Here is a 12,246-nt window from a genome sequence, read left to right on the forward strand (position 1 = left end):
AACTTTGCACAAAAAAGATCCAGTGTCAATACTTCAGTGTGAAACCATCTGAGGCTTCTCACTTTGCACATAGCTCTAGTTAAACATCAGTTTTTCACTTATGAAGCAAATCAATCATTGTTAAAATAAATTACCAACATCTCCATGCTGTCTAGATGCTATATGTGTATTTTCAGATTTTTGTTTCAATAACTGAATTTTTTTTTTTTTTTACAGTGGTTTGAAATCTGCTTTTCCATGCATGGACGGCTGCTAAACCTGCACGTCTGGCTTAGTCAATTTGTGAAGCTACACATGAACTGTCACTGACTAACTAGCTCAGTGAGATAGAAATTGATTCTTAGTCTCAGAGGTTGTGAGTTCAAGCCTCAGCTGATGCAAAAGGCAGATTGTGTTGCTAAATTCCCAAATGTCTTCCAATTCTTCTGCTTGTTGCTCAGAATTGCCTAAAGATTAGAGTCAGAGTGTAAAGGGGGGGAAGAGAGAGGGGAACAACATGCAACAGAGGTGCCACGGCTGGAATTAAATCCGTGATGTTGCAGTAAAGTGGCAGGCACTGTAACCACTCAGCTACCAAGGCCAGAACCCTGAAGAGTTTTAATGAACTGAAGACAGAATTTGAGCCAGAGAAAAGAGGGAAAAACAATCCAATGAGGGCTCCACAGTCTTAAACATACGTAGATGGACATACTTATATAAACTAAGCACAAAAAGTAAGGAAATTTATGTTTGGTAGATTACTTCTTTGTTGTAACAATGCTTCTTGGCAATAAATCTTATACCATTGGAAAGCCTGTTTATTTCCCTTTTAAGCTGTGCCACATTTGTAACAAACATGCATTTGTGGGATGAGCAGCAGAGCTGAGTATGTGGGTTGCGCCCATGAAAAATTTGCCAAATCTTCTCTGCCAATGCCAAACAGCTTTTTTTTTTTGGTATTGACTCTTGTTTTGAGCTTCTGGTAGAGGTTGACTATATTTCCCAGGCATTCAGCCACATGTCCTCAGTTATTTCAATGTTCAGCTCTGTAAACTTGTGTTTTCTATGAGGAATCCAGAAATGTGTTCACTGTGAACGACAAAGATGCTATTATATTTGGATCCGGATAAATCTGGGGACAATATAAACTCAATGTCAGCAGCTTGGTTCACATGCTGTTGACATTTGTTTACTCCTTTTTGTTTTGTAAAATATATTTAAAGCCATACAAATACAAAGTAAAAAAAAGCTGAAGCCTAACAGAAACACAAAACTGATCAAAAAGTTAAATCAAAGCAAAACAACTCACCTCAGTCATACTCTATAAATTCTGCAGTGGTGCAATTTAAATCTGGTCTCGCTTTGTGGAGCATATTAACCACCAAACATGAAACCCACTGATGAATGATTAAGACTCTACTGAAATATTCATAGAGGAAAATATGGTAATGCTACAACAGTGAGTGAACAGGTTGGGTTGGTTTGTAGAGCAGCACATTCCTGTACCCTCATTCACAAACACCTTAATGCAAATTACATCTGACATTAAAGTTCCGTGTGAAATATCAGTATTTTTTCTTTTACCTGTAGTGCCACTTATTTATCTTGATTGTTTCAGTGTGAGTTGCAAAGTGTTGGAGATATCGGCCATAGAGATGTCTGCCTTCTCTCCAATATAAAGGAGCTAGATGGCACTCAGCTTGTGGTGCTCAGAATGCCAAAAAAAATACATTTGCAAAACTCAACAGCAATGTCTCTGTTCAGAAATCATGACCTGGTTACTCAAGATAATCCACAGACCTTGTTGTGAGCAGTTTCATGTAGGAACTATTTTCTTTCCACCACACACCCGCTAACCATATCAACACACGACGACATCTGGACGACAATCTCGTGCTTGTGACAGTGTGAGATGTTAATATTAATGGCATCCTTCTCGACTAAGCTGTAGTGTGAGGTAGCAGTAGATGCATGTTTGCTTCTACGCGGTGATACTGTTGGCGGGTGTAGTGTGGTAGAAAGGAAACAGTTCCTACATGAAACTGCTCACAACAAAGTCTGTGGATTATCTTGAGTAACTAGATCACCATTTCTGGATGAAGACATTACTGTTGAGTTTTGCAAATGTATTTTTTTGGTGCTTTGAGCACCACAAACTGCAACTCACACCAAACAATCTAGAATAATAAAAAGCACTACAGGTAAGAGGAAAAATATGCATTTTTGATTTTGTGGTGAACTGTCCCTTTAAGAATAATGTATCTGCAGTGCAACTTGGAAAGATTTTGCTTCCTTCCCTATATATGATTGTCAAAGTATAAGGGATTCTTGCTAAACACGTGTGCATTGTGAATCGATTATTCGATTTGCAGATAGGCTGAAAATTGTCAGAAACCATTTTGATAACTGATTAATCATACATTTTTAAGAAAAAAAAAACATTTGATGTTCTCATGTTCTAAAATGGGAGGATTTGCAGCTTTTTCTTATTTTACATTACAGAAAAGAGCGTATTTTTGAGTTTTAGATTGTTGGTCAGACAAAAGAAAAATTTAAAGGACATTATTCTGGGCTTGAGGAAATTTATTTACTATTTCATGGCGTTTTATATGTGAGTTATTTGTTACTTGCAGCACTAGTTTTTGCATAAAAAAGTAACAAACAACAATATAAATCCAAAAAGTACGCAGTCTGATACAGTATTAGAATATATTTACTCCCCAGTACAGTGTCAAAGGACTCTGAGTTGAAAGCAATAGAACCTAATAATGTATTAAAGCAGAGATCAGTCCCTATCATTGCTTCTCCGCTCACTCATATATTCACTTAAATATTAGAATGAAGGCGAATAATTACCTCCACATCTTTGACTCTCTCCGACTCAGATGGAACAGTAGTTGTCTCTGTCACCTCCTCCTCCTCTTCCTCTTCATCCTCTCCCTCCTCTATGGGGCCAGTGCTGGGAGCATGGCTGCTTTTGTGATCTTTGTCCTTTCTCCTTTTCTTGCCGCCCTTCTTCCTGCGTCCCTCAGAGGGCAGTTTGGACAGAGGTCGGTGGATGTGGTGAGAGGAGTGACGGTGGTCTGAAGAAAAGATAAAGCAGAGATACACAAATATGAACTTATCTAATTTGAAGTTTATTTGTTTTTTTTGTTTTTTTGTTTTTTTTAACATTTCCCCAGCTTGCTGGATGTTGAAATACATTAAACAACAAGGAGGTTATGGTGTGCTTACATTCGATATCCTCCTCATGGTAGTTGTGGTGCTGTTCATCAGGTACGACAGCAGCGGGGCTGAGGATCTGCTGGAAGCGCTGGACCCCCAAAGCTTTGTTCAGGTCCCCATCATCCTCCTCTTCAGGGCGTGGAGTCCCGTGTAGTGATGAGGCAGCAGGGGCCTCTGGCTGCAACACAACAAATCAACAAATACATTAAAGAAAGTACAATAAAAATAATAATCAGTCCATTGATCAGGATTTTGGAACAAACATGTTTAATATTAATAAATAGGAAATAAATTAGGAAAATAAATGATATGAATAAATGTAGAAAATTAAATAATAAAATAATTAGACAGTGAAATAATTCATTCTAAACCTTAATCCGATATTACAAAGCTGTTCTTCATCCTGCTTCTTTTCACAAAAAGTGAAGAAAGTGCAACCTCCAATTAAAGCTACAGAGACAGCAAAATGTTTATCGTTAAAATGGGACATAGGCTTACTACTTCGTCACTACATTGCATCTTGAACTTTGGCCCTCTTGCTTATGTCGCTCTTAACGTTATCATTTAACGTGACCTTGGAGATACAACAAAAGAACATTTTGTTCACTTAAAAATTCCTCTGACTATTATTACTACCATCATTATTACCTATTATTGGCTTTTATCTATTTGACTGCTCACCACTCACTTAAATGTGCTGTCATCCGCCATTGTGGCTTCTGACAGCTGTCAAAATGAGCTGTCAACGAGCTGCCAAGCTGTCATCTGTGTCTGGCTCTGTCAATATGACCTATCTTCGGCTGTACAGAGGACTGTGGGTCAGAATAGCTAGGAAAGCATGCTGGCTTGCATACTGCAAAATCTGACCAAATGCAGTAGGACATCCTGGTATATTTGGCACACTGCATTTGACATACTACTGTATGTACTGGGACATAGCTGATCTTTTTCTGGCACACTAAACAGTATGGCAGTATGGGTACTGGAATGCCCAGAGCATGAGTTTGCCTTTCACATAATCCAACACTAGAGGGAGTTCTGGTTCTGCTAATTCTCCACTATCAGGTAATCATATGAGGAGTCCTCTCATGCATACCTTCCTGAAAATTTGCCTTAAACTGAAAACAATCGCCATGTGCTTTGATCGTTACTCCTTTTCCACGCTGTGGTGTGACAGGGATCATAGGAGTGATAAGAGATCTGTTTTCTTGCAGCAGGATGCCGTGCCCTGCTGCGCCTTGCTCTGCCGGTGGGATGTTGTGATAAGGATTGGCTGCAATGGCGCAGCAAGTGGATGTGCTCCGACTTACAGGATCGTGCTCTGGCCACCTCACGGCAGAGTGAAGGTTGCCATGACTACTGAGCAGGTGCCTTAGATCCTGCAGCGAACCCTTCCTGTGGCAGAGCTCAGGGGCCACAAGTCACCTGATGCTCCCACAGTTGATTCTCAGGACACCCAACATGTCAATCATATATTAAGCTTTCTCCAGTGCTGCAGGGAGCAACAGGAAGCACGTCATGACTCCTCTCCCACCTGCAGCTACTGCTCAGTGTTGTGTCAGACTCACTTTTTTTCAGTGAATGCACAGCAAACTGCTAAACGAATAAACAAATGCACTATTATATTCAAAATTAATTAACAGTAACAGAAATTAAACAAGTGTGTTTACTCAAGTGGTGTACCTTATTAAAGCTCATCTATTTCCCTTTATTCTCCACTACATTTATCTGACAGCTGTATTTACTTGTTAGCTTTCAGATTAAGATTTTGCATAAAGAAACATTTAATAAGCTCTTAAAATATGATGCACCATTAAAGATTCTAAGCTTTTTTTCCCCAGGGGCCATTTTTCTGCAGAACAAGTGCTTTTTCTTTAATACTTAAAGTAGATTCTGGTGATATACTTCCATGCTTAAATTAAGATTTTAAATGCAAGACTTTTACTTGCAGAAATTTTACACTGTGGTATTGTTAGAATATTTTTTTCAAAAAGTGTGACCAACTATGTCAAGAACCAAAAACAAATCTGGAAATAATACAAATCTGCTCTTTCCATCAACTTAAATCATCACATCAGATCCAGAGCAAGAGCTGGCTGCTGCTTATACGCATGATGTAAAGCAGCTCTGTCGTTATGCTTGTTCCACTTTTAACACATTAAGCACATCAAGCCCATCAAGACATGAAAATGTGGACAGGAAACTCAAGAGTTCATCCTGAATTTATCATACTTAGAAGCCCAACAGATGGTCATGAATCCAGGCATGTCCACACAAAGTGTGAAGAACCGATTCCCATGACCCACATAACCGTGCAGACTTTTACGCTGAGCCGCTTTTACATGCCACACACAGGTGATAGAAGCAGAAAGCCCTTTGCTGAACTGTGGACAAGCTGAGGCTTATGAGTAAAAAGAGAGACAGGTCAGTCTGTTAGGCACACAATCAATATTGACCCAAGGTTCAAATCCTCATATAGCTTTTTTTTCCTGACAGATCAACAAGAGTTTCAAAAAAAGGAGTGAACCAACTATACGCTCACCTCAGTGACCTCCAGAACGAATGGACGAGGACAACTCAGCACTCTGAAGCACCATTAACACTTTGAATAGCAGAGCAGATTACTAAGGGCCTAAGGAGAAAATGTGTTTCTTTAAAGTACACATTTTAAGTTACAGATAATATAATGGAGTTGCTCCATAAAGGTAAATTTAGTCAACAGTTTTTGCTCCCAACAGTTTCACCAAATGGTCAAAAACTGGAAAGAAAACCACTTAATTCCTGCAATAAGGCAGGATACTTCCAATATTTAATTATCTGACTGATCCTAAAACCTTAAACACACGTATCCCATCCAGATGTGTGCTGCTACACTATCCCGCAGTTTATTTTTACAGATCTCTCATTCATATCATGGTTTCACAGTGAATCTCTAGAGGTGGGAGAGATGTGTGAGGGATTCTCAAAGAGGTGAGAGAATTTTCCACAACCCAAACCATGTGCAAAAACAAGCTGAGGGGAGCCGAGTAAAAACAACACCGAGCAGACAATGAAGACGACTTACCTCGCTCATGGCAATGTGAGCTTAATTAAAATCAGCGTTTTGGTGGCAACAAGTGTCACTGCCCTCCAACATGACAAAAGTGGAGCTCTGACCCTCGACTCCTCGATTAAGAACTGCAAGCAGGAGACATCCCTCTCTCCCCCGCTTATCAAAGCCGCGTGATACCCTAATCAGAGCCCTATCGGCCAACCTGCCACCTTCACCAGTCTGCCCATTGTGCCAGGGCAGAATAAACAAGACTCTCGTTCTCGCTTTGAGGACAAACGCAGCCTGAAAGGACAAGCCGTGTTTGAACAGCCCGGAACAAAACCCCACGCTGACATTCATCTCCACATTTTAACTTTGATACATGAAGCCTAAATATTGACCAAGGTGCTCTTAGTCAGTGTGCCTTGAAGGGCAATATAAATGCATAGGAACTAAACATCTCACAGTTTTCAAAAGGATGCATATTTGATGGCTAATATTGACAAAAGACATGTTAAGTAACAGGCTGGAATTACATCAGATTAAAATGCTGTTTGTGCCAGAAAGGTGACACCACTCACGAGTTTTTCTACATGAAAAATGACTGAAAAACATACTTGTGGTAGATCACTTGACAGCTGAACAAAGACACAAAACTAAGCAATTTGTTAACCAAACAAAAACAAGATTTAAACAACCTTTAAAAGGTGTAACATATTAGTGCAGGTATGTTGGTACCTTTTAACAAGACATTAATCTTGTATTAGCAATCAATATCTTAATAAAACAAAAGAATTTCAATAATGTATTGTGGGAATTAGCAGGCAGGGAAGCTTGTCCATCACACTTATTCAAAGAAAGCAAATATTGAAAATCCATTTTACCACTGTGTATCTAAAATATTAGACTTTATAGTCTGCAAGGGAGGAGAGATATGACTGGGCAAGTGTGCTGCCAGTTAGAGAAAAAGAAACGAAAATAATAAATCTTTTTGTGTTTTTGCTTAAAGTTATTGAAATCAGTGCCAAATAATAGCTTAAGTCACAGTCTTGAAGATCTGTTTCATTAATTTGGTGGTGACAGCTGAGTGTGTTTGTTGGCAGATGACAGCTTATGTATATTAGCTCGTTTTATGAGTCCTGCGACTGGCAAGATAAAAAGGTTACCGCCGCATAGACTGTGTATGTGTGTGCACGTACGCATGTTTTGGTGTGTGTGAGAATGGATATTAAACAGTACGCTATACAGGAATTGCTGTTTACTGGTTGTGAACACAACATTCACTTGTAGCCCCTCCTCCCTACACTGCTTGTACGTACACTGCAGACTACTACTGCAACACCGTTACATTTGTTGTAATGGATATACCAGTACTTCAAAGCTGACTAAGCTAACCGACGGCACCGACAGGTCCAACAGAAAACAGGCCAACTGCATCCTCACTAGCAAAAATGAAAGCCAACCCCAGATTCTCTCTCGTTTTGGAACAAGCTTTGCATTTCGCCTCATTTTTATTTTAATTTTTTACTGCTCTGTGCCTGCAACTTTCATAGCTTGCTCGTGCTCACAAGGACAATGCTAAGTTAGTTAGTTTGTCATCTTAGTTCAGCATTTTAGCATGCTAACATTTGCAAATCAGCATGAAAGACAAAGTGCAGCTGAGGCTGATAGCACAGTCAGTTTTGCAGGCCCTTTGTAAAAAAGCTGTCAAAACTGTTGACCGGATGATGGCACTGTGTGGAAAGCTAGGCATAAGCCAACGTTATTAAAATTCATCCTGAGGAGGACATGGAGCTTTTACCAAATGTCATGACATTCCATCCAATAGCTCTTGAGATATTTCAGTCTGGACCAAGGTGGTGGAAAAGTTTAACACATATGACTCATACAGGGCAGCAGGAATATTTCCCACAGCAGACTGCAGAAAAACAAAAAATAATGAAACATCTTTGCCTCTTTTCCTAAATTTAGAGTGTGTAAGAATAAATTATTAGCTCGTAAAAGAGTTAATCTTGTGAAGCATTTTAAAAATGTAGTGTGCATGTGCAGCGGCTGTGTTGTATAATGAGATGGACACTTGACCATGTGTGGAGGCTGCAGAGGAGATTATCTGTGTTGTGAGGTAGGCTCAAATCCCACACAGTCAGCATTCGGAGGGGAAAGGGGGAGATAGGCTGTGGACGTTGTCGTGATCATCATGTTGTGCAGTGTGGCTGATGAGTCACTGCATTCCAACATATCTTAACATGAGTCTGCAAGGAGAGCTGGGTACACACTATGAGTTTCTGATTATTCTGTGAAAGCGTGTGAGTTGTAACCCAGTTTCCCCCTCAGCCAATTTTGTATTATGCAAGCACTGATTTTCACAACCCTTCTATTGCATCATATATTTAACAGCATGTTTGCACTGCTTCAAATCAATTACAAATGTTTACGTCATATACTCAATTTAATCAATGCATACTCCAGCCAGTCTGAGACCGGAAAATAGATCTCCAATTTGTTTGCTTTTGCTTCCTCTCTGGTGATACCCTTTGATTATATTTGTATTGGGAATTGGACTTCTAGCAGGCATCAGCTTTATCAAACAGGGTTTGCAGTAGCCAAACATGCAAAAAATCATTCGCCTGAGTTTTATCTAAGTTGAAGATGTCCAACTGATAAACTGTTGAGAGAAGGGGATTCTGCAGAAACTGCCAGATGCACGTCACAGGAAGTCTACAAGGTAATAAAACAAGATAGTGAGGAGTGGGTGTGAACCGCACTGCGCTGATCCTGCTATCAAAGGTCTGACAGCTCACCGAGAATCACTGATACAGTTGCACGATCATGTCAAAGCTCACAATTACAATATATGGATGGCGACATGATGACAGGAAGGGCTGGGTGCTTGTTGTCTGAACTGAGGCTGCAGCCTGATAGTCTTTTTACTTAAGAAAGTTTCAACTGAGTGAAAGTGGCAGCCATGATAAGAGCTGGTTGAATTCTCTAAACGCTAAGAAAAGTTGCTTCAATGCTTCCTTACCTCCTTAAGCACAGAGTATACTGGACCATCCCTTGCAAAGGGAAAAGAGATAATGCCGTCCCAAAATTCCTTTATTTTAAATTACATTTAAAGCAATACAACATACTAACGTTCATGAAAACAAACTATATGCTTTAATCTATCTTGTATAAAATTATTATTTTCAGACAATCATACCAACTGGGATTCGTGTTGATGAATATGAGTGCACAGGAGGGTGAGTATGCAAAAGTGAGTAACCATTCTAAATAGATAGGCACTGATCGATGGGCTGGTGACCGGAATTGACCAGTCGTACCCTTTTTCCACCAAGATAAACATGTGTACGCAGTAGGGCCATAAAGGTACGTGTATTTGTGTCGAACCATTCGGTACGCGACTTTCGGTTCGGCACGACCCTGTACCGAATTATTGGGCGCAGGACATTATTTTATTTTATTTTGTTTTATGTTAATTCCGTTTTTGCGAGCCGAACCATTTAAAATATCTAGTTCCCCGACAGACATAATTGAGTGACGGACCGAGTCCGACCGTAAATCTCCGCCTTCACTTTGTGCAGTGCATTCTCGCATTTTGACAACATGGCAAGTGAACCTGACGAACCTGAAGACCCACCCGCAAACCTTAAGTCCTCCGTTCGGGAACACTTTGGTTTCAGGGTAAAATACGAAGATGGAAATAAACAAGTGGACAAGACAAAAGCAGTGTGCCGACACTGCAGAACAGCGGTCGGGTATGTACTTGGAAACACGTCTAACATGCTAACGCATCTAAAGCGACACCACCCGAGTTTGAACGTTAACCGGCACGACTAGAAAAAGCAATCTGGTGCAAACTACGATATCGTCGTCGTTTAAAAAGAAAGAGCGTTTCCCTGACCATCGCGCTAAAGAAATAACCAACGCCATTGGAGTTGAGTAAAATTGTTTAAGCTGCACTTTAGATATAAGCATGTTTTGTTTACTGCACTTTAACAAAGTGGGAAAGCTAAGTAAGTTCCTAGTAAAACTGAATCTGAGCAGGCTTTAAAGCTGACCAGCTGCACTATACTTTTTATTTTAATTGAGTAAAACTGTTAAAGCAGAAATGTATATTTATATTTTTCATTCAAAAAATGTGTTAAAAAAACAGCAGGATTTTATTTTTCACTTTTATATTTCTATTTTCATTCAAACAATGTGAAAAAGCAGGATTTTATATATATTTGTTTCATTCAAAAATTGTGTAAAAAGAGTTAACTGCTGTGGTGGTATGTTTTAATAAGGTTACCAATAAGTAAAAGATATTTAATAGTTGTCTATTTTTTTCATTACTGTACCGAAAAAAACCAAACCGTGACTTGTGTACCGAGGTACGTACCGAACTGTGACTTTTGTGTACCGTTACACCCCTAGTACGCAGGGTTTTTAAACACGGGAAAACCAGCTAAACATAGGCTACAAACTCCTTTCCCATTGCCAGTAGACGAGAGCAGTGTGCCTAGTATGACTTTCTGAAAGCAGGTTAGTAAAGAGTAGAAAGCAGCACGGAGGCTTGTGAAAACTTAACGGTGGTTACTTCTGTTAATACATCTCTTATTCATTCAGCCTCTCTTTCAAACCTATTATAACCTTGTGAATGCCTATTATAACCTTTCCCATTATGTATAAAAGCAAGATGTTAGCAGGTATTTTTTTGTCCAGTTCTCAATGTGACAACCACTTTGTTTCACTTTTGTAACTGGTAGCTTATATTCCTTTCTTTTTTCAACTCCAACCTTATAATGAAGTAATATTTTTTACCGGCCTGATTTTCCATGTTTATATTGCCTGCATGGAACAACATGGTAAGAACGAATAGGCCAAAGTCTAAGATGCACTTTTAAAAGTCTATCATCAGTAACATCCGCCATGGCATAAATACCTAGCCATGTGTAAGTGCAGCCGGATGCTCCTAGCACTGCGGTTGTCTTTTCCCAAGCCCTGAATTCTCCTTTACATCTTCCCTTGACCTCATGATGCTTTCCATCGAGGTCAAGGAAACGTGTTAGGAAAAGACACAGGACATATTTTTTCTGACTATTTGAGCACAGCCCAGTAGTTTCCAACCTGGAGATTAAGATTATCCAAAGGGGTCGCAAGAACACTACGACGGGTCACAAGATGATTAACAGGACACAAATTTTCAAAATGAAACCATGAGAAACCATATCAACCAAATCACTTTTGTTCATCTGCCAAAGGTCGTTTGACATTAAAGCTGGGATAAGCCCTGTTTTAAAGGAATAGTTCACCATTTTGCAAAATACTCCTTTTCGGATTCTTGCTGAGAGTTTGATGAAAAGATCAAAATCAATTTCATGTAATTATGAAGATACAGTCAGCAGCCAACTGGTTGCTAGTGATTGGAAAGAGGGGGAAACAGCCACCCTGGCCCAGTCCAAAGGTAAAAAAATCTGCCTACCGGCGCCTCTGAAGTTCTCTAACCAACATTTTATCTTATATCTTGTTGGTTTAGTCCTATCAAAAGCCGATGTACAAGTTCTACTCTAAGATAAGCTATGCTATCCGACTGCTGGTTGTAGCTTCATGTTTAACTGAGAGACATGAGTAGTGCCAATCATCTCATCTAACTCTTAACAAGACACAAAGAAGTAAACAACAACCTAATTTTAAACATGCTGAACCATCACTTTAAAGTAATACATTAGCATCTTTCTGCGAAATGTACCAACTCCTCAGACTTTATGCTAGGCTAACCTAAGCCTAGCAAAGCCTCCAACTTTGCAGTTAACTGACTGATACCTCACTCTTGTTTCTAAACTAATCTAACTCTCAACTAGACAGTAAATGTGCACATTTCTGAAAGTGTCTCACTATTACTTATAGTATATATAGGAGACACAATCCAAATAGGTTGGAAACCAATAATCTAGACAGTTTTCATCTAACAGATGCAGCAGTTGTTTACACTGCTGAAATGCCTTGAGGCAAGAGACTAAATCCCT

General features: G+C 39.5%; 1 protein-coding gene across 2 annotated transcripts in view; it reads right to left on the bottom strand.

The window, feature by feature from the left end:
* Positions 1-12,246, bottom strand: part of slc4a2b (solute carrier family 4 member 2b) — a 46,090-nt gene that overhangs the window by 22,127 nt on the left and 11,717 nt on the right. For both annotated transcript variants that reach the window (XM_050056127.1, XM_050056129.1), the window contains exons 3-4: positions 3,214-3,382; positions 2,836-3,062 (exon numbers count right to left, since the gene is read on the bottom strand). In XM_050056127.1, coding sequence (XP_049912084.1) covers positions 2,836-3,062; positions 3,214-3,382 — 396 coding nt within the window. The remainder of the gene's footprint in view (positions 1-2,835; positions 3,063-3,213; positions 3,383-12,246) is intronic.

This window comes from Epinephelus moara, chromosome 11 (assembly GCF_006386435.1).
Source record: "Epinephelus moara isolate mb chromosome 11, YSFRI_EMoa_1.0, whole genome shotgun sequence".
Taxonomy (NCBI): domain Eukaryota; kingdom Metazoa; phylum Chordata; class Actinopteri; order Perciformes; family Serranidae; genus Epinephelus; species Epinephelus moara.